Source organism: Sciurus vulgaris (assembly GCF_902686455.1).
Source record: "Sciurus vulgaris genome assembly, chromosome: 13".
Lineage (NCBI taxonomy): Eukaryota > Metazoa > Chordata > Mammalia > Rodentia > Sciuridae > Sciurus > Sciurus vulgaris.
In genome coordinates, this window is record NC_136474.1 from 81,824,451 (window position 1) to 81,848,326 (window position 23,876).

A 23,876-nucleotide genomic window follows, 5' to 3' on the forward strand; every position below is an offset into this window, starting at 1 on the left:
CATTGATACCGCCTTCCTCAGGCTTTTGACTTCACTGCAGTAGGTTACTAGCAAGTTTTCTGCTGTGGGTTGCCCACACCTCCACTAACCACAGACACCTTGGAAACACCACATTGTGGGGTCCTCGTATCTGTGTTCCATCAGGGGCTCAAGTCCACTCATCCCTTGATCCCAGGTATTTCCAATTGCTGGGGGAGACTGCCGGGGCCACTCAGTACCTCTTGGCACCCCTTGACTTAGCCCAGCTCTGCTCCCTTTTGCACTGCCTGCTCCAGACTTTATATCCTTGACTTATTCCCTTGGCCCTCCACTCAATCTAAGACCTTGCCGCCATCTTTTAGAAAACACAGAGTCACAAGCATCAGTAGGTAAATAACAATAAATTACCCTTCCCCTCCCTTGATTTGAGCCTGTCTATAGCACTTGTCTTTCCTTCTTCCATATCAGAAGCCACCTGTAGCCTCTTCTCCAGGGCCTTCAACTCCTTGACTCTGTATTGGGTTCTGTTCTTTAAACCCAGTGGTTCTCAATTGGCAGTTTTGTCTCCCAGGGTACACTTGGCAATATCTGGACAGGTTTTCGTTGTACCACAAAGCTAGGGAGAACTGCTGTCCACTGGATACGCAGGGATGTTGTTAAATATCCTCTAAGGCACAGGATGCCCCTGACCCCAAGGAGAATTGTCCAGCCCCAAATGTCAGTAGTGTGTGGTTAAGAAAACCAACTGAGACTTGACTCTCCAACCTTGTCCTTGTTCCCTGTGTGTCTGCATTCTGCTCTGTTTTCACTGTAGCCTGAGTAGTGGCAGGTTTTGCTCAGGGATGGTAGGAGATCAAGCTGCTAGGATGGTTCCAGGCTGTGCTAATTAGAGAGTGGTGAGGCAGGGGTAGCGGCACAGGATGGGCACTGCGTTTGGTTTGTCTCCACCCTATTAGTACTTGATCACGATACTACTGGAGTTGGGACCTGTTTTCCTCCTCTAGACAAAAGGAATTGCACTGAGACATCTAATATTCCCTTCATCGTTAACATTCCTTCATTCAGTGCTAAGATTGTCATTGACTAGACTCAGTTGCATCTTAACACAGGCTCAGCAGAAGTCAGGTGCTGTGGGTGAGGAGAACCACGTAGGTGCAGAGAAGTGGGCGCAAACCACTGGTTCACTAATTTTGACTAAAATGCAGAGGGAAGACTTGGAGTTGGAAAGGTCAAATGCAGCCTCCCCCCCACCAACCTTCCCTTCTTCCAGAATGAGTTTTTTCTATGAATATTTCAAAGCAGATCTTCACCAGACAGGAGAACGTGAGCTTACCTAAGTGAAGAGTATGGTTATGTGAGAATGGTTATTAATTGGCAATCCAAATTGTCTTCATTTCTTATATTAACACTTGGAATGAGGCAATTGTTTAATCAGTGTATTAGCTTTTGAGGGCTGCCATAACAAAGCACAAACTGAGCGGCTTCAACGCCACAATATTTTTTTTTCTCGGGGTTCGGAGACTTAGCAGTCTGAGGCTAAGGTGTCAGAAGGGTCATGTTCTTCCAGCGCCTCTCTCCTTAGCTTGCAGATGGCTGTCTCCTCCCAGTCTTCCCAATACCTACCTGTGTCCAAATTTCCCTTTTATAAGGACATAGTTCCGTTGGATTAGGACCCACCCTGCTGATCTTTTATGTTAATCACCTCTTTTAAGATCCTGTCTCCAAATACAGTCACATTCTGAGCTATGGGGACTGAGACTTCAGCATATGAATTTTGGAGGCATCCAGCTTAGCCCATCATAATTAGGGATGATTTAATGGGAAGTTGGGTGTTTTTTAATCTTTAAGGGAACAGGCAGATTGTTCAAAAACACCCAACTTGTTGAAGTATGATTTCTTCCAGTGCATTGTGGTTCTTTTCTTTTTCTTTTTTTTTTTTTTTTTAAACCTTCCAGTTAGCATGCAAATATGAAATATTGCAGCCCAATTTTATAATTTTAGATAGAATCAAAGAAGATGGAGTTCCTGGTCTTAAATTTAGTGTTTGGCACTTGTGTGTCCTCACCTGCTGGAGACTGAAAGCTGAAGGTATTTGTCTTGTTTTGAGAATCGGACTGAGAATGTGGCACGGCCAGCCTGTCCCTGCGAGGGTGTGGGCTCTCTAACTGAACCTGGTGCCTGCCCGCTCCACTGAGTGATCCTTCCAGCCACAAGGACTTGCTGGTTCCCTGGCGATGTTTGCTTTCGCACTACCAGGGGAACTCCAGCCCTGAGCACTGACGGGAACTTGAAAGTTGTTTACAGGGCTTCTCAGCTGATGTGCCAGGGACACTTCAGAGGGAGCACACTACCAAGTATGAGTGAAGCTAGGAAGGTAGCTTTAGGGGCGAGCAGGGACACTTCCTATGTCAGCACGTCTGCTGGGGGAGGGGCTGCTGTGCCAAGAGTGGAGTGCGACCTCTTCAGGTGAGAGGAAGGGGAGCAGTATGATGCCAGGCACAGGCCAGGGTAGGAGACTGACTCCCTTCCGGGCGTTCAGTCAGGGTGGTCAGGTTGCCAAACTGTGCCCTCAGCGACAACCCAGCCCCACAGTGGCGGGCTGAGCCCTGGCTCCTTCAGGGCCCTCCGTCACCCTCTGCCCAGCTCAGAACCTGCAAACTAGACTGCGGATTTGCAGGGTGGGGCTGTCTCACTAGGACCGCAAACCCTCCCCTGCAGGTTCTGCTCTGTCCCGGTTAGGATCCTAGTTTTCCTGTTGCTGCCTTGTTTTCTCCTTCAAGACTTCGAGCTTTGTGAGGGCCAGGAAGTGGTGACCTCCAGCCTGGCTGGGGTGGGACCTCCCTGCAGGCACAGGGTATAAGCTGAGTTAGCTGTGAAGGGAGAAGGGCCCACCCTACAGCCCCCTGCCCAGAAAACGGAAACAGCTGCTCTAACCAAACCGAACAGCCCGGGCAGACTGACTGCCCTTCACCAGACCATGTGACCTCTTTGCACTGCCCATGCCTGGGGGTAAGCCCTGGGTCCACCGTCCTACCCATCTGAACTGTCATTTGGAGAAGTGCTGGGAAAGAGCTGCAGGTAACTTAGCATGAGGGCCCTGGGTGAGGAGTCTTCCTAATTGCTGGGCTGGGTGGAGTTACTTAATCCTTACAAGGGGGGCGGAGCCTGACTCAACTCCCCTTTCCACCGACAAGTGCCTCTTTATAGCCGTCACTGACGTGAATCATCAGTATAAGCAGCAGCGAGCGAGCGGCATTCCTTCTCAGTTGTGTTAGAACTTGCTGGTGTTCCCCGAGTACCTGCAGAGGTGAGTGTGGTCGCCGCTTGGAAACAGGGAAGCAGTAGACTAGGCAAGGGAGCCCCGGAGCACCCAGGAAGATTTCCAGCCCAGCACATTCCGGCAGGACACATGCCTTATTTTTTTTTGTGAGCCTTGAAGAAAATTAGAGGTAAGAACAAAGACGCCACTGTATGTTCGTTATGTGGATGCCTAGCATCTACTGGCATGGAGTTTGATCTTGTAATAGTAATTTTACATCGACGGCATTATTCTAACACATAAGTATTTCTGTTATAAATTTTGATGTTTGGGGTAAGAAATAGTTGACCAGTTTTGCTCTTCTTGTGTGTAGAAAGGATGGTAGACAAACTTGAAAAGAGTTGTCATCTGATCTCTGGTTCTCTATTCTTTGGTTTCTTATCTATCTCGATCGACTATTTAGAAAAATGTACATTCTTCATTCCCGAATGATAGCAGAATGATTACTTTGATTATCTTTTTGAAATTAATGAAAAACATATACCATTTAAGTTCTGTGAATGTTGCGCTCTGACTTGGAAATTACTGATTTGGAGGCAACAGTTGTGTTTTTCTTCCTGTTCTGTGTTAGTTCTCAATTCTGAGTATTTCTGACTTGGAAATCTCACTGGGGAGAGGGAGACACCAGCTGTACTTGGCTTCAAATGAAATACCATCTTAGGTCATGAAATGGTTGGCTTGGAGAATGATTTATGGTAACTGAATCTTTGGAGGGTAGTGATAGAAATCTTTCTTCCTCCTAGTATTTGAGTTACATGATATATATTAAATGCCGTTATTATTTTTTTGAGAGAACAATAACGAAAGCCCAGAACATATACAACTGAATTTTTCCATTAGGTTTTACTGTCATTTCCCATGTAAGAGTATAATTACTCATACATGCAAATATACTTTATGATCAACACGTGATTTTTGTTTTTTTACTGTCTCATTTGATGGTGATTCATAAACTGTTAGTTCACTAGTTAGTGTATATGTGTATGTTGCCAAAGACTGAAATAAACATGAGTGTCAGCCACACCTGCATATTAACACGCCAGATTACTTTCAACAAAGTATTCCCAACATTGTCAAATGTTAATTAAGATTGCTGGAATCCTAAAACAATAGAAATGTATCAACAATGTGAAATATCCAAGCCTATAGTCAAATCTGAGTTATTCTCTAATAAAATCCTTTATTTCACATTGAAAAGTACATTGTCTACTTGTATTTGAATTAGATTCTGCCAATCAAATAAAATTAAACGACCTCAGTACTTGTATTTAAAGTACGTTTACAAATATTTGTGAGGACATGGTGAACTTTACTTCTCATGGGAATCTGAGTAAGAAGTCATGGAGTAACAAAAAATGCTTTCATTAGACAGGAAAAAAAATAGTAGTGATTGTCATCTCTGGCTGTTACAGTTTCTTAAGCTTTATCACTGAGTTTGACTTTTTTTAATTTATAAAGGTTTTTTGGAGTCACATATTGGAACTAAATGTGTTTTAAAACAACATGTTCAGGGCACTCATTTGTCACTGTGAAGTACTGCCTGACAAAGAGATACAAAACGAAGGCAGGGTCTTGAGATGTGAATTTCTCCCTCTGATGAGTAGGAACGTTGAATTCCAGAGTGGTTCGCGAGGCAGGAAGTCCTGTGTGCTCGCTGACGTCCTAGAGGCACTTGGCAGAGCAGGGAGCTTTCGTGGTTAGGAGGGCCACGTGGGGTGGCAGGCTCTTTCACTCCGGCAGTGGATTTCATCAGTTCTCGCCTCCTTGGACTTTTCCACGTTAGTTCTCAGGTAAAGCCTCTTGCACTACCTTTCCTGAGCCTCCATGAAAATCTTATCTTCCTGTGTGTGGGGGGCTGATGATGACGTCAGGCACTAATTATGTGGAGGACTTCTTCCTGCAGGTGGGCCTGAAGTGGACGGCCAGCTGAGACCACACCTGGAGCCCCAGTGGTTCCCGAGGCCATTCACCTCTGAGCTGATGGCAGCGGCACATGTTCTCAGCTGTTTTCAGAGTCTGTTTGGACTATGTTCCCTGTGGCTCAGAATCCTGAGTAGGGTCCTTGCACACCCTCACCTACAGTAAATATTTGTGCTTCTTGTGCCTGGCCTGGTTTTCTCAGTACAAAGGAGTACAGGCAGGCAAGTGAGAAGCAGGCAGGCAGCTCCCAGGTGCTGTCCCAGCCACCAGGCAGGACTTTGGGGTCAGCACTTATGACCACCACCCCTCTCCTGAAATCAGAGGTCACTGTTTCCTACTCCTCTACAACCCTTGGGGTCTGGATCTTATAAATTGTCCCTCCTCCCCTGCTGCAGTCATCAAATCTGAATCAGCCCCAGTAGTCATGGGATCCAGTCTGGTAATCATGAGCTGTACTCTCTCAGCCGAGACGTATGTGAGCTGTTTATTCACCCTAGTAGTTGTTATTGATAAAGGTTAAAAGTCCAGCTCCTGATGGACATCGCCTCCCAAAACAAAGGATCGATTTTCTTCCAGGGAATGGAAGAATACGTGGAAATTTCTGGAAAACCACATGACACCTGAGACATGTTGTCACCTCACAGAGGCAGTTAACCGTGAGATGAGTGGAATCACAGGCTCGATAGAGTCAAGTGGAGTCAATGGGGTTTAATAGAGTTACATAAAGCACCTCTTTCTTGCTCACTCCACACCTAGTCATATGGCCAACAGCAGCCTGGAGGTCCACTGTGGTTATAAACAGCTTCCCCTGACGAAGGTCAGTGACTGGAAATGCTGTCATCCTGTCTTAGGGCATGTGGGCGTAGATTCTTGGGCAGAGGCTGTTTAGCATCCTGAGGGTGTGATCTTTGAGAGTCTCTCTGAGTGTGGAGAGTTGAACCTTTCAGTTCGATTCACAGCGTTGTAAAGTTTATTTTGACCAAGACCTGCCATGCCAAGAGGACAAGCCCAAGACTGGAAGGAAGTCCGAGGACCTTGAGGAAACAGCCTGGCAGGCTCCAAGGCACTTTAATGTTTCACTATTCGTTCACTATTACCCTATCCTGTGGAGCTTCTCAGGAGCCTGTTTGGATCTGAGGTTAGTCAGGGAGTGATCTATCTGAAAGAAATGTGGTTTTTTGGACACTATCCTATCTGGTATTATATTCGTATGACTCTTTAACTCATTGAATAGTGGCTTAAGTCACTTGGTTTGTTCATTGCTGGAAAATATTATCTCCTGGCTAACATACGTGTTAGCAATCTCTTGTGCTAGGCGCTGAGGAGTACTTCTTTATTTCCCTTGGACTTGTCTTTTTTTTTTTTGTTGAGATAGGAAACTTTTAAGGTTGGTTATTCTTGTTTTCACTCAATTAATTTGTATTTTTTTATTTAAAAATGCATGCATTAACAGTTGTAGCTTTGGGCTGAGTGAGGATGTTTATTAAAGGCAAGTGAGAATAGTCAGACTGGGAAAATAGGTCCACCAATTTTGTTTAACTGGTTTGAAGAAAGTGCCCCCCCCCCCCTTTTCTTTTGCAGTGCTGAACCTAGGGCCTTCTGCATGCTGTACAGAGCTACATCCCCAACCCTTTTCAAAAATTTTATTTTGAGACAATTTCACTAAGTTTCCCTGGCTAGGCTGGAACTTTCTGTCCTCCTGCCTCAGCCTCCCAAGTAGCTGGGATTACAGACATGCGCCACATTACCTGGGCTGTTTCTTTTTGATCCTTTGTTTATTGATGGAAGTCTCTACCGCAGGCATAGTGGTTTTCCTCATGCTGTGCCAGGACAACTCTGTTTCTGGGTAAGACGAAGAGCTTAACAGCTGCAAAGGTTATGAAAGCTGAAGGAAATGAGTGTCTGCAGGAGGGGCGGAGGGAAGAGAATGAGAAGAGAGTCAGGGCCCTGTCACCCTGAGGAACTGCGAGTCCCAAGGGGAAGAATCCATTTGTAGGGATACTGTCATTACAGTTTGATTTTGAGCATGACACAGGATTGAAAGCTCTGATGGCAAAGCCAGCACCTTAGTTTAGCAATAACCTGTCCAGGGAAAACCCCGCCATCCCCACAGTGAGGTTCAGCAGAGCAGAGTATGTGGCGAACCCCTGCCCCTCCCCGGGCAGGCAGCCACCAGCTCTTCACCTGCCCCAAGCAAGAGGCCCCGCTAGCTGCATGCAGTTGCCTAATCCTGGGTCTTACCCAAGTCGCAGTTAAGTGGCCTTTTTGTTGTGCTTGTATCCATCTCCATGTGGCTTTGCAGCTTCTTTGGGGCAGGGGGCGGGAGTATGAGCAGAGAACAAAATTAAAAGCAATTTGAAGCTCTAGATTGGGAATGCACCATCAGTCTCAGTGGCCTCCCAACCTCCAGGTGACACGTATTCATTTAGTCAATAAATATGTACTGAGCCCCATGGGGACCACTCAGCATGGGTGCTCAAGAGACCAGGGCTGCACAGGAGAGGCCAAGTGCTCTGGCCTGGGCCAGTGACCTGCATAACCACCTATGACCTCCTGCTTCTCTGGCTGGAGGGAGTGTCACCTGATGGGTCTGAATAACCATAATAACCAAGTCCACAGGTAATATACTTAGAGATAACGCTAGGAGCTATAAACAAATCAGGAAGGAAATAACCACTATATGAGCTTTTACTGAACAGCAATTTTGGATTCTTCTGCATGGTAGCTCCTCCCACTGTCCAGTATGGTTGGTTTTGATGAGCGTGTAAGTTGTAGCTGACACTAGGTCAAAGATAATAGAACTTACTTTAAGTGAGCCTTTAAAACATCATTCCTGTAGAATGCTGTCCACTGCCATGCCTAGAAGGGTAAGTGGACATTAGTCTTAGAGCAGAGTGATACTTCCTGCAAAAGACAGTTCTCACTCACCACAGGTGCTCCATTATCATCTCAGCAATATTGGAAACTGGACCATCCAGAACATCATGTCTGTAGGATAGCCCCAGAGGAAATTAAGTATTCTGCCCTATTCCAGGCGTGGCAGCGTAGATAAAGGATCGAACTTCTGTCTTTACCATTGACCACCACAGGACCCCTCATCTCCCAGCCTTATCATTTGCCAAATGTGATTGTGTTAGATTAAGTGACCTTCAATATCGGAGCTCTAATTTTTCTTTTATTTTCAAGTCAACATCTATTATTACAACTTATCAAACCAACTCCAGCGAATTGTCACTTTGCAATAAGGGGACAGATGCCAGGGGAAGAGTGGGTTCAAGTGCAGTAGAGAGGCACACATTGCATGGCCTCGGGAGCCTCTGCAGGCAGCACCGCTGAGCAGAAGGTAAACCCTGTTTGAGTTTCACAGGTAATAAGGGCACATGCTTGTGTGCTGTACTTGAGGACAGGGGCCTGTGGCCTAAGTCTAAGCAGTACTGACAGTACCAGCAGCTCACCGAGGGCTGGCGCAGGGCTAGAATGGAGGAACCTGCCTCTAAGCTCATGCATGCCTCACCCCAGTTCAGTGAGAACAGCTGGCCACAGGGGAATAGCTTTGTGACTCTCCTCATAGCCATGCATTGGGGATAGTGAGTGTTTTTGCCCATTGTGGTTTTTCCTACCTAATTGCCATTCTGGTTGTCAGTGTTCAGCATGCTGTAGTTACATGTTCTGCTGTGGTTTTACTTAGCCTTGATCCTGTATTAATTGCCTCTTGGTTCAAACTCCTGAAGAGCAGATTATCCTTCACTTTCAGCTTCTCTGTGGCTATTGGATTTTTGTTTCAGTTGTGACATCAGGAAAGAAAACAAAAACAAAAAAACAAGAAATCGCAAGTGAGGCTTCTGTAAATCTATTCAGTTTACTCCTATTTTAGCAGTATTGTACCTTAAAATAATGTAGATGACTATGGGCCAGAATATGAAGTCTGTACATTTCATGATACAAACAATGGTATTTTCCAGCATCTACCAAGCTCAAGATTTACCCCACCCACCCACACCTTCTATGCCCCATATGCCTAACCTGCCTTAGGGCCATTGCCATACCCTATAAAGCAATTCTCTGTTGCAGATTCATTGTGTGACTGGGATGTGATACCAGTGACTAAGACATGGCCCTACTTGCAAGGAGTTTCTAGACCAGTAGCAGGAATGGACACATAAGTAGATGATTGCTGTACTGACGGCCTTCTGGCAGTAGGAATGGGGCTTCAGGGTCGGAAGTCTTTTAGAGGCAGTTGAGTTTGCCTTTAGTAAGCTCTTGTGCAGGCAGGGCATTTTTTTTTTTTTTTTTTTTTTTTATTGTAAACAAATGGGATACATGTTGTTTCTCTGTTTGTACATGGCATAAAGGCATACCATTTGTGTAATCATAAATTTACATAGAGTAATGTTGTTTGATTCATTCTGTTATTTTTTCCCTTCCCCCCACCCCTCCCACCCCTCTTTACCCTCTATACAGTAGTTCCTTCATCCATACTTGCCCCCCTCCCTAACCCTAACTCTTACCCTTCCCTCCCCCCCATTATGTGTCATCCTCCACTTATCAGCGATATCATTCGTCCTTTGGCTTTTTGAGATCGGCCTATCTCACTTAGCATGATATTCTCCAATTTCATCCATTTGCCTGCAAATCAGGCAGGGCATTTCTGAGGACAGAGCGTGGTGTGCTCCAAAAACTCAGAGTCCACTTGGCTAAATGCATAAGACCCATGGAAGACGACACTGGAAGGCAGACAGCGCCAGAGCTGACAGTCCATGTCTGGTCCAACAGTTTGAACTTCATGTGGTGGGTTACAAAGAAACAATGCAGAGGGTGAGTCCCTCGTGTTTGGCTTAGGAGATTTGAGCTAATAATCAGCTGCTTCAATAAGATGTGGAAAAGAAGGGGCTAGGGCTCTTGGTATGTTAACTGGAGAGGTTGGGAGGCCGGGAGGGACCCTCATGCCTGAGATCCCTGCTGGAGACCAAACTTGGCCAGCAGTTAGTAGTTAATAGTCGCAGAGGAATGGGTGTACCTAGGGGTAGGGGAGTGGGGACCATGTGAGCTCAGCCAGGAATAGCTGCAGAGTGAAAAGATGCCAAAAATGAAGCCTTGGGGAGCTTCCACATGTGACTCTGAGCTCTTCACGAGAGCCAGTTCTCTCCCACACCTTCCCCTCCTTCCCGGGAGAGCCATGTGGGATCTCCTTGAGTGCCTCACTCCCTCCAGCAGCCGGGCCATCACCCGGGAGCTGTTGGAGATGCACACCCCTGGGCTCACCTCACACCTACAGGCTCGGTCTACAGTTTAACCAGACCCCCAGTGGATTACCATGCACATTGAAATGCTGGAGGAACACTGTCCTCCTATGGAACTTCTTCACTGTAGGTCTCCATAGGATCTATTTAGTGTTTAGAATTTCCTCAAATTGATAGACTGCAGGACGTACACAGTCTAAATCTCATGAGCAGATAGTACGTGGAATTTGGCTAGAACGCATCGTCATCCCTACAGATACCTTTTCTTACATTTAGGTGTCCAGTTAAGGTTCTGGGCTCATTTATAAGGAGGCAAGCTGCCAGAGATTGCATTGATGGCTGAGGTCTCAGACTGCTGCTTCTGTACAGCCCCCAATGTTACCCTGCAGAATGGGAGAGTCTGTATCGCATGCCATCATGCTATCTTCAGTATTCTAACACATGTACTCCCACATGACCCAGTGGAAAGAGTGCTTGTCTCTGTGGCAATGTATGCTGCTGCCATAATACTCAGTATCTAACTATAGTCACTATTTACCAGTAGCTGATTCCACATCAGCTGTGTAGAAATTTGAGGTCGATTACAATTAATGTTTTCTCAATCATTTGCCTTTACTAAGAATAAGTAAGAGTTTGGTGAGTGAACAACATTCACATCAGGACTGAGGCTCATCATCTTTATTTTTCAAGGAAATCTTTTTGGGGTTGGAAAAAAAAATCAGCCATAGTCTACATAAGTGTGGAAAATGACATTGAGAACTTAAGCAACTTGAATAAAAAGTGTGTAAATGAATGGTTCGTAATGAGGCAGAGATCCATTTTTTAACGTGAACTCCTTTGCAATGCATAAGTGACTGTCAACAATCTAACAAGGGCTTTTGCAATTAACTTTTATTATTTTCTCCCTAAATTTGTCTTTAAACATTAATATTTCTTGTGTCTTTTAGATTTGAATGGGTAAGCTCCCCTTCCAAAGGAGTACATCAATTCCATAAGTCAGTTAAAACGTTCAACCAAAAAGACCCATGATTCTAGTTTTTGTTATTAATATTGCTGACATGAGGTTTGCTGTGAACTTCCCCCTACATTTTATTGTTTTCTTTGAACTTATAACTCATGACATTATGGGAAACAACTGTGCAGTTTGTAGAAAAAGTGAAGGAAATGAAGTAAGTTCAAGAAAAATGAAATTTATTTGGAAAAATAGATTCTGTAACTGGTTATTCATTATCAACTGTGAGATAAATGTGCTAAGAATTCCACATTTTAACCACTCAGAAAAGACAATATTTCCAGGTATGTAACCTTGGGAAGAAGTTAACCTGTCATAATGATTGGCAAGAAGTCAGGCAACCAAGAAATGTTTATGGAAGACCCATTTTGTGCAGGGCTTCATGGAAAATTTAGACAAACCCAAGACATAAGCAGTGGCCTTAATTGCAGCTTAATTGCAGCTGGTTTAAGAGAATTAAGATTTATACACTTGAAAAGGAACAAACAATACAGAAAGGCACATGAGTCAATGGAAAGGAGCAGCCTAGCTGTCATGCCTGCAGAAATTCAGAGAATGGAGAAGCTGGTTATTATGGGCTGCTTTGTTCTGGGAAGATGATTAGGAGGAGGTGCTGGCTGCCAGGAGCTTAGGAGAGAAAGGCACTCCACAGGTAAGGGGTGACAACCTAAGAACAAGTGTGTTCCAGTGACTGAGGATGCACCAGAGCCAAGCACTCTGAAGATAGTAGATTGACATACTTGGAGAACCACAGATGTGACAGTTGCTGGCAAGTGATGTAAATTGGATGCTCCTCTTAGCTGCCTAATAGAAATTCTAAAGCATACAGCAGAAGTAAAAGAAGGACCCTGTGTTTATTAGTAAATGTAATTGAGGTCAGAATTCCACAGGTGTTAGGGGGGAGAGGAGTGTAAAATTCTTGTAAATTCTTTTGATCCTGTGCTTTTATCCCATAATTATTTAACTCTTCTTCAGGGTCTGAGGGACAGGGAGAAACAGATACATCCATAAAACATAGTGTAAACTTAATTCTCAAACATACACCGGTGGGAGGGTGTGTGTATGTAAGAATAATGCCTTATGATTTTGGAGCCTACACTAAGTTCTAGAGAAGTCGTACAGCCTCACCTCACTAGAGTCTCACCTGACAGTAGTTTAAGAGAGGATTTTAAAAACTGAATGCCTTCAGATTTCTGACATATTTTACCGGGCTAACCCTCTGAGATCCAAATTTCCATCCTTTTTTGATGTGTCAGATGTAGGGAGAAATCTCCAGCGTATGTCCAGCTTTGGTGTTCACGCTGTGGGGCAAGTCAACCAAGATTTTTTATGCTGATGAGGCCTTCATTTCTTCTATAAACTTCTTCCTTGGTAGTACATGGGCCCAGGGACTCCAAATGTGAATAACTACCATATATTTATCTGCCCAACTGGAAAACTCTGTGTCCTATCACACTCAGCTCTTACACTGGGGTGTGAGACATTATCATGATCTAGCCCTCTTTCTGGTGATTGTAATACTGTGAAGCACAATTGTTTGTCCCTTTCTTTTAAAATTCCATCATAAGAAGTCTTGTGGAAGTATGGTAAAACACTTCAAATAATGGAAAGTTCAAGTGCCTGATGGTTTGTTTGCATGTTTAACAGACTTAAAGATAAAACTTCTAAAAAAAATAATAATAATTTTACAAATAATTTTTCCAATAGTTGAGGGAATACTTTTGGCTTTGAGGAATTCTAGGATTTCACAGGCAGTCTTGTGTTTTTGATAGCAGGCTGAGTGTGACTGGCGTCTTGGCATTAGGAGCACTTTTGAGTGTTCTGCAGCTTTGTAGAGGTTCACAGTCCCTTATCTGTAGTTCAAAAGGCCAAAAAGCTCTGGAAACCGAAAACATCTTTGTGGGTTTCTTAAGAAACTCATTTGAGAGCAAAACCTGATGTGAACAGACTTTAAAGTATTTCTGGGCTCTAGGTATAGCACTTGATTTAGCTCGTCATACATATGAGTGTCCGGATATTAACATTTGATTATGGGTCCTGCCCAAGCCCAGCTGGGGATGGCGTGTAATAATTGGAATACTCATTAAGCTGTCTTTCTAAAATGAGGAAAATTCCGAGTTGTGTACACATTTAGCCCCATAGGTTTCCCAAAAAGGCTGACTTTACTAGATTGTTAACTTTGCTAGGGCAAAGCACCAGGCTAAGTGGCTCAGAGCAGAAATTTATTGTCTGACAGCTCTAAACATCTGAGCTCAAGGTGTCAGCAGGGCCACAGGGAGACTCCTTGCTTTTCTGGTGCTGGCTGGCAACAGTCAGTGTTGCTTGGCTCACTCCAGTCAGAGGGCATCTTCTCTGTCTGCAAGTCATCTTCCCTCTTTGCATGTCTGTCCTGTGTCCGGATTTCCTCTTTCCATAAGGACACAGTCATATTGATTTCAAGTATAAAGCAAGCTGTGCCCTTGGGAAGAGTTGACTTCAAGAATTAATTAAAAATATCTTTTCCTCCCTGTTTAGTTAATAAAGACTGAATTCCCCAAGTAGTTCTGTGATTTAGAACCTGCCCTCTTTTCTGGTTTGACACAGCTCAGTGTGAACTCCACTTTGGCATCAAGTTCAGCATTCCTCTGCCTGTCCAGCATGATTTTCTCCTGGATCATGAGAACACAGGTGAGGTTAGCCAAAGAACTGACTTTCAGGATTATAAGAGAATAGTTGGTTTGGAAGTCTGTTCTCAACTTGATTTTAGTGCAGTTCTGCATCTGTGTTTGGGTTTTAGACTACTTGCTTTATAAACTGGGGATGGATGGAGCCACTTAATATATAAAATAATTAAGAAGGTATCTTTGGATTTTTGCTTTTGGAAGTTCTAGTTGGCTTGATTTTTTTCTTTTTCTAACCACAAGGGAAGCAGATGAGCAGGTCCGATAACTCAGCATTCCAGCATACTGTCAGAAGAACAAATAGATGGACAGACATGATCCTATCTTGGAATTTTTCTTTGTCTTATTTCTTTTAGGACTAAATTCCTGACGAGGTCCTATTGTGACAGTAGTCATAACTGTTCTTGCCTTACACAAATAATGCTTTTTTTTTTTTTTTAAAGTAGGCAAGACTTAACTTGCCTTTGCTCTGCTCTCCCCCTTCCACCTCCACCCCCACTGAAGTAAACACAATGTGCTGTTGGCTGGTGAATTATAATTTCAGGTAGACCTTGCAGGTTGCCCTTCCTGTGACCCTAGCATGTGTGCAGGTTGCCCTTCCTGTGACCCTAGCCTATAACCGGCTAGCCCCGGTTAGCCTACCAAGAGAAGCAAAGTCCTTGGTATTCACTGGTAATAAAAGTTGTCTCCATCCCTTCCCATCTTAGTGCTGAGTTGAATGAGCTCATTATGTTGGAAGCTGAAGAAGGAAAGAGGAAAAGATGGAGTTACAGTGGTCCCCCCAGCAGGGTGCTCAGGCAAGCAAATTGTTAGAAATGAAAACTATGAGGTTCTGAATTGGAAACTTGGAGATGGAGGCCCAGCAATCTGTGAATTAATCAAGACAATTCTGATACTTGCTCACTTGGAGATCTCCTGCTCCAGGAATTCCTCATCCCCAGCCTTCTGCCATCACCTCAGCTACCTGGGCTGGTTGTATGTAGGACCCATGTGTCCACCTTTGGCAGCAGAGGGCTTGTGTATCCCAGTTGTCCTGACCTCATCTCTCTCAGGGGCAAGCACCACCAAGGGTAGCTATGCCAAGGGAGAAATGAAGCCCTCGGTAGGTAGGGGGAAATGGACCATTTTGAGGAAGATCCAAGGTGAGGGGACCTGGTGGGAACACTGGAGTTCTTCCATGATTAAATCTCACTGACTTCATAATTTGTCGTAGGATCAGCATTCTCTGATACAAGGTTTTTTATGTGACAACTCCATGTGTCCAGCTTAGGCTGCTTTCCCTGGCCTCGATAATTAATGGACAGCAAAAGTTTCTAATTCTGCTACAGTATAAAATATAGCTCAAATGGTACACTGGTTTTCAAAGAATTTCTTCAGGGGTGGTTTAGTATTTAGGGCTCACAGTACTTTAGGATTCATAGGAGCTGCTGGACTCTGCCCCCTGTCACCCTCCAGATTTCTCTTGTGAGTTGGGCCTGGAGGAAAGTAAGGAGAGGACCTGGCTCTTCTCTTTGAAGGGAGATCATGCTTGATAACGTGTTCTCATTTTGCTAAGGATTTCTGTAATGCTTACTATATATTGTACATTGAGACATTTGCTCTGTACTACTTGAGAAGTGATGGCAGTAACTTGAACTTTGTTGAACCACTTCTAATCTGAGAAATCCTTATCTTTCTATTTGTAAATGGATTATTTTTGGATTTTCCTCTAAACTTTCCAAACACTCCCAGGTTGTTGAATACTCCGTGTACGTTTGCATGTGGCTTGTGGGTTTGCACATTTTCACACATTCTGGAATCATATTTGTAGAAGATATCCTTTATTGCACAGTCTTATCAGTTTGGATGTTTGGTAATTTCTCTCACAAGTAAACAGGTTTTAATTGCTCCTACCCTTAAATTTGCATTGGGTAGCACTTTTGAGGTTTTGGCAGAGTGGGTTTTAGAAGCCCCTGAGGGGATGGTAGAAAAGATGTCAGGCATTGACATGGTAATTAAACATAGCATCCTTAGCACAGGACCTGTAGAGGGATGCTTGCTGTTACTTTGATGATGGGGGCTATTGCACCAACAAGATATTTAGCATAGATATTAAATTAAAATTAAAGCATTCCTTTTTACTCCATTTAGTATATTTGTATATATTTCTTAAAAGGTTCTTTGAAACATCTTGTCTTACTTAAAAAGGAAGTTATTAAATTAGGAATTGATATTAACATTGTAAATGCCTTTTCTCCCACCTATATTGGAACACACAGGATTTTTTTACTTATTACATATGTTTATTTTTTAAATTTTTTAAAAAACTTAGTGCATTATAGTTACATGTTATAGTGGAGTCATTGTGACACATTCTTTTATTAATCTCATTTTTTAAAATTTTTAAATTTTTTACAGATTACATTTTGATTCATTGTACACAAATGGGGTACATCATTTCATTTCTATGGTTGTACACGATGTAGGTTCACACCATTTGTGTAATCATACATGTACATAGGGTAATGATGTCTGTCTCATTTCACCACGTTTCATACCCCCCTCCCTCTCATTTCCTTCTACACAATCTAAAGTTCCTCCATTCTTCTCTCATTCCTCACCCCCACCCCCATTATGTATCAGTCTACACTTATCAGGGAAAACATTCGGCCAAAAACCAAATGTGACATATTCTTAAATGTGTATAACATAGATTTCTCCATTTTAATCCCCAGTATTTCTGTTTCTTTCCCCACATAGGATATTTTCTAGTTGCCCCCTTTGTTTGGGACCACATGGGGACTAGCTGTGCCACCTTTCAGTCGTAGCAGATAGAGAGTGACACGTCTATGACACTTGGAAAATATAGAGCAATGAAAGGAAGAAAAACCCCTTGGCTGCAGTACTACACTGTGGTATGGTTTGGGATCTTTATAATGCAGTAGTTTTGTTTTCTTCTGTAATCATGATTAAATAGAATGTTTTAATCTTTAAACAAAGAGCAGATGACTTATTATCATTTTAATGGCTACATAGCATTTTATGCACGTAGATGTATATAGAGAGAGCACATATGTATGTAAGTCACGTTTCTTTGTACTCTTTCCTAAGCTATTCTCTATTTTTGAATTTTGGGCCTGTTTGCAGTTTTTTTCTGCTTTCTTAACTGGCACCATGGGGAACAGCATTGTGCAGTCAGGTGTACTTCTGGACACTGTGAATTTGGGAGATGGAATGAGTTTCAGAATCTGGCCATACAACCGTTTCTTTTCTTCTCATCTGTGAAATGAGGATACTAGTATTCTTTCCAAGGTTGTGGGGATGAGAGGTGATGTGTACATAACATATGGCACCAAGCCCAGTGTTTATTAGGCACCCAAAGCTACTCAATAAATGACACCAGAGGTTATTACCATCGTTCATAGTTTTTTTTCCTGCATGTCAAATCATCTTAGAATATGTGCTATTTGTGAGCTGCTTAGAGTGTGTGCGCATGTGTGCATGCAAGAACACCAGCTTTATTAAAGGTGGAATCTGCATGCTAAACTCTCTCCCATCTGACTTTGGCTTCTCTGAAGGGTGGTAGGCAGCCTCTTTAAGGATGGGGTCTGCATCTTGTGTCCGCCTTCCCCTCCTCGGGATCCACCATAGTCCTCCACGATGGATGCTCAGTAAATCTTTAAGGAATGAGATCAATTGTGAAACAAGTTTTTAGAAACAGAAGATTTTGTTTCTTATGAGTTATCTCTATTAAACTATTAAATCAAACATATTTGCTAATAGGGAGCAAAGACACAACCTTCCTGAAGGTGCCTGGTACCATGTGGAGCCCTGCCTTTCAAGGCATGGTCTGAGGCTTGCACAAAAGGCAGACCTTCCTCACTGAGGTTCTATTGCCAGCTGTCCTGTAAGGATGCCTTTATAGGGATCTTCCAGTAGATACCTTATCTTAGTCATGGATAAGGCAGTGTCCCTGCAGCCTGGCTGCAATCTGAATGTGATTCACCTTGAGAACATGTCTCAATGGAGGCAACTCCTGCCCTTCCGTTCACTGTTCTGTCCCCCTGAAAATATGTGGATCTCAGCAAAGACTATTTATCCTGATAAAAATGAGTAAATAACAGGAGCAAAAGAATGTAGAGCACTTCAGCAAGTCAAATGGAGTGAGTCAGGCCACTAGTGATGTATCACACTGTCCTTGTTCGATGCGTCCCAAAAGGTTGAGCAACAGGGCAAACACAGAAAGGCTGAGAAATGACTTCAGTGTTCATAGTGTCTTTTGCTCAGCAGTGATGCAGGTGGAATGTGACCTGGCAAATAAAATTTCCAATTTCTAAACTCTTTAAACTCTCTTGAAGTGAGTGCAGGCCTTTGTTAGGGATGACTGGATCAGAGGCTCAGGCTCCATCTGGAGAATGAAAGAGATGACAGTTTAAAAAGTTCTTCTCTTGGAAGTTTTGCAAAATCAAAATGGATTTTTGATCAAGATTTTTTGGTGCCTTCTTGTGAGAAAGCAGGCAGTGGGACATGTTTGCTGATCATCTCAGCATCTGTTAGGTTCCTTGCTCTTTCACTTAGGTCAAAGGCATCTGTCCTTGAAGCATTGATTTCACATAACCCCTGGTTCTACGTCTCATGTCCCTCAGATAGTGATGTCATCATTTTATTCCCTCCCTCAAATCTAGTCTTTTGTGTTCAGATGAGGTATCTTGCTTGTGAGGGAACAGCTTGAATTTCCCAAGTATTTTTTTCTTCTCAATTTTGTACACTTGCTGAAGAATACTGAGGCACCTAAGGTCTGTATGGGTGCATTTTGTGGCCTGCTCAACCACACATTTGCATTTGGAGGCCAGTGTGAATGTTCCAACTTCCAGTTGAAATACTACTAAATTGTTAGGATTCTCTGATGACAGCTTCATTATTTGATCTGCCCTTCAAACTTATATACAAATGTACCATCATAGACTTGGAGCAAAAGATCCAAGGCGACTAGGCACCCTTGTATAATGACATAACTTGTCAAGGGATTCCATTCTTATTTTAAGTGGACTGCCCTCCTCCTAGTCTACCTACCTGCAGTCTGTTCAATCTGTCCACTGTGAGCTCTTCATCCTTTCTTCTGGTTGATTTTTGCTTCCTCTTTTGAGTCCTTTTTCATTCTTTGGTGCAGGAGCCATCTTGCTTATCTCCCTGCCTGCTGTTAGATCTCTTTATAATGAATCTGACCATGAGACTTCTATATTTCAACACTTTCATAATGGTCAAGATGATGACTGTTAACATTTATTGAGTATTATTGCATGTCAAGCACTATTGTAATTTTAGTCTTCTCAACAGCCTCCTTATAAGGGAACTGTTATTATTAGTCCTATTATGTTAGTGGTAAAACTGAGGCACAGAGAAGCTATGTGAGTTTCCCGAAGTCTTATAGCTATAAATAGGGGATAGGGATTTTTTTTTTTTTACTTCCAGTGGGGATTGCTGACTGGTTGAGGTTTGAGCCCAGATTGCCTGTCCTTCCTGAGCCCTTCATACTACAACCAGACAGGCGTTTTAAGATTCAAAATACCAGCTCAACCCATCATTGGCCTTTACCATTGAACCCTTCACCCAGAATCCCCTTATCCTGATCTTGGTCTTCACCTCAGGCCCCACCTGAGCTGTGGTTGACTGGCTCCCAACTTGTATTATGTGGTAAATCATGTGAAGTCAAATCAGTAATTGTAACAGAAGTAGGGAGTAAAGAGAAGCAAAAACCCCTCTCTGGCAGTGGAGCCCAGATGGGTCCATGCAGAGAGGTCCTGGATATTGGTGAATGCAGATTCCCAGGTCTAGGGTGAGACTAGGTGCCTGGATTCCAGGTGACACTGGCATGAGTTCAGAATTGCTCTGCTGACTGTTATGTTCCTGGGTTCTTGGCACACTGTCACAGTCGTCATTTTGTTTCTCTGTGTTCCATTCAGATGGGGCAGGGACAGTGTCTTCTGTCTATTTTGGGTGTTTATCTCTTTGTCTGTATGTAAAAGGCACTCAGTAAACAGGAGTTAGTTTGAACGCTAGTACCAGCTTGCTGTCTCCTTGGAAAGGTTGGAAGGAACAATGTAATAATGTCTAAAAGTTTGCAGAACAGACTTTCTCTTCCGATCTACAAAGTCCATTTGGCTTCTTAAAGAGTCATATTAACTCTAGCCTGAGTTGTACTGAATACTAGCCCTACGATAGTGACTGGGTGCAGGCGTGAATTTGGACATCCCCACCCAGATATCCAGGGTGCTCATACATGGTCTGAATTAGGAGGAAGCATGGAATACTTAGGGAGCTGTGGTTGGCTGGCTCCCAGCTTGTCCTATCTGGTAAATCATGTAAAGTCAAAGCAGTAACTGTAACAGTGGCGAGTAAAGAGAAACAAGCAGAGAACCCCAAATGTCTCCTAGGAGAGGAAAGAAGAGAATACCAAGTGTAATGGTCGGCCTTGATGGAGCACATGTAGCTGTATGTTTGGAGCTGTGCTGGGTACTAATGATACATTATTTTCTTTGATTTTTCCACTAATCCTGTGAATTAGGAATTGTCATTTTCATTTCATTCATTAATTGCCTGAAGTCAAAAGTGGTTAAGTCCTAGCAGAAAGGGGACAAGCTTCCTGAAAGTGGTCCCAGCTACTCATCGTCTTCTCTTCCCCTTGAGCTCACACCCTACTGACCTTTAACCAGGCACCCTGGCCTGAGGTTCTCTTGCCAGGCTGAATTCCCTTCCAGGGAGTTTCTTGGTTGATCTTTGACAGGGTTATCATATCCTGGTGCCTACCTGGATGAGAACTGGAGACATGATGTGCTCAACTCTGCCTTCCTCATTACAGCTGGAAGACATTGCCCATACTGAAAGACCCCACCCACAACCCCCAACTGCATGTGTCACTTTCTGTCATCCATTCAGGGGATAAAAACTGAGGTAAATAAGTGACTAGTGGAAGAACGTGTGTAAGTGAAGGCTTAGCTCCTTATTGCAGTTATATAGTAGCCAGCAATTGTGAAAGCTGAGGGACATAAAAACTAGACATGATGGCAGTTTATGGTATTCCTGGTAATGCAGGATTGTGCGTGTGTGCACTGGAAGCCTGTTCTTGAGGTGATGGGAGTAATCAGGCTTTGAGGTACTTTTAGCATTACTTGGTGGCTAGAAATAGAACATTTTTGTTTCTGTAGCTACAAAATACTCTTTCCAAATGCCACACAGAACAGTGATTCTCTAAGTGTGCTTACTAGACCAGGTGCCTCGGCATTGCTGGGAACTTGCTGGAAATGCAAATTCTGGGGTTCCACCACAAACCAACTGAACTAAAATTTGGGCATGGGGCCCAGGTCCTTGTAACCACCTGTCTTCCAGAAGGTTCTGATAATGTTGACACCTGAGCATCACTCACCTAGACACTGACATTCAATCATGCCTCAGACCACAGGTTCCCATGGGGAAGATGCTCTAGGTTCTGGGACCTAGGCTAGGTACTGACACTTGTGTTTTCCTGAATCTGAATGTCCAGATGAGGATAAGTGGGTACCTCTGGTTAGATGTTCTTTAACCAAATCAAGGTTTATAGTTTATGGACAAAAGGCAAGATTGACTAATATCTCTATTCATGTATTAGCAATATTTTCCACTGAGCTTTGAGTTTTGTTTTTGAATATTGGTTATAATCCTGGTACTATCAATCTTTTGTAAAGGGTTCATGGCATATTTATTTCTGATAGCAAATACTTAGCATTTTAAAGTATTCTATCTAATCTTTGAAAACATTCTGAAGTTGCAAAATACAGATTAATTTTTATGGTATAGGTCTAAAGGATAACTCCCAAATTGGTATGAAGCTAACATGATGAATTGATTGAAACAAATTACCTCTATAGATAATTGTTACATTTGTTTTTGTGTTACTAGGAATTGAGTCCAGGGCCTCATGAGCATTTGCCTCATGTTGGGCAAATGATCTACCACTGAGCTACATCCCTAACCATCTAATTATAATTAGATGAATAAATTTGGGAAAGTGAATAGAAGCCCTTTTTGTGATTTTTTCAGAAGATGGGGGTCCTTTGGAAGTGTTAGTACATTTAAACTCTTAGTAGATCATCCACATTCTCCCCCTAAATTGTTCTAGTATACATCTTATGGAAGATTTTAACTTCTCCAGAAAAGAATTCTTTAAAACAGAAGGTGTACTATACAAAGAATTCTGGGACTTGTAGTCAGGAAGCCTGAATTTTAATGTAGACTTTTCTCAAATCTGTAATTTTGTGTAATCTCTTGACCTTTTGCTTTAGTTTTTTTTTTTTTTTCAATCTGTAAAATGGAAAGTCTTGTTTAAATGAATATCAATTGTTTAGCCTCCTTTAGAAGAAAAAGTTTTTATTCATAGGGGAATAATAATAAGATATAAACAGATTTTCTAGCTAGATTTTACTATTCTAAACACATTTTGTACGCCTCTTAGTAATCGTTTTATAATTTTCTCAGAATCTGTGTTTAGAAAAAATGACAGATAAATTATTTTGAATTAATTGTAGGGAAGATTATCTTTAAAGTTAGAATGTCAGTTTCTTTTTGTCTTTGAAATAAATATGATTGACTCTGGTTGATAGAAACTTCTATGAAAGTATACTGAATTATAGGTATGTTAAAGTATTGCTTAGTTTATGCAATTAATACAAATTGGAACATTAACTGATTATTACATTATCATTTAGTTTGATTACTTTCTTTTTTAAAATGAAAAGTATAATCCTATTAAATCTGAAATATTTTCTTGCAGTGATCCGTATGTGAAACTTTCATTGTACGTAGCAGATGAGAATAGAGAACTTGCTTTGGTGCAGACAAAAACAATTAAAAAGGTAGGTTGCCCATCCTTTTTTGAAACTTCATTTAAGTCATAATTTAACCCAATTAAAGTATGTATTTTGACTTGTGTAAAGTTCATGCATTTTAAGGTTAAGATGAAACTATTTTTATTTTAAGCATTTATAAATATTAAATCTTAATGTTCTCCATAGATCAGAACTTTTCTGTATTAACCCAAGATAGCAATTCTGATTTTTAGTTAAATGTCTGTAGAAACAACATTCTGTGAACAAGCCTTATTACAATTGGTAATTTTTTTCTTGCAAAAAATAAGCAAAACATAAATTTAAAATGCACTTAATGAAACAGAGTTATTGATGTAACTGGCACAAAAGGAATTGTTTAGCTTGAAACAACTATTATCAAAGCAAGCAAAATACTTGCTTTGCTGCATGAAAATGCTAAAATATGCATAAAACTATATATATGTGTACAAGTTTTATTTTCCTGTTTTATGTATAATATTTCATTATACATTTGTTTCCATAGTTAAAATTCTTAATTTGCATGTCCCCATTTTTTTGTGTACATATGTAAAATATATGAAAATATTTACCATTTTGGGGGCTTTATGGAAGATGCATATTTTCTGTCAAAAATCAGATTTTCCTCTGTTTTAGTTGTAGATTACTACTACTGTTCCCTCACTACCTTTGGGGATGGTCAGATGTTTAATTCTTCATTCCACACACTTCCTGGGCAGCATGGTGCTTTAAAAATACTGTATCTCTGCCTATCCAAGAACATGCTGTCATGTATAACTAATCAGAACAAATTACAAAAAAAAATACTGAAACTCTTCTGCCTTGGATCTATGACCAGGTCATTCTGTGCAAGGAACAGTAATGCAGAGTGCCCTTCACCTGGCATTG

General features: G+C 42.3%; 1 protein-coding gene across 2 annotated transcripts in view; it reads left to right on the forward strand.

Moving 5' to 3' along the window:
- NEDD4L (NEDD4 like E3 ubiquitin protein ligase) overlaps positions 1-23,876 on the forward strand; it is a 311,088-nt gene that overhangs the window by 146,437 nt on the left and 140,775 nt on the right. For both annotated transcript variants that reach the window (XM_079108668.1, XM_079108669.1), the window contains exon 3: positions 22,916-22,997. In XM_079108668.1, the coding sequence (XP_078964794.1) occupies positions 22,916-22,997 (82 nt within the window). The remainder of the gene's footprint in view (positions 1-22,915; positions 22,998-23,876) is intronic.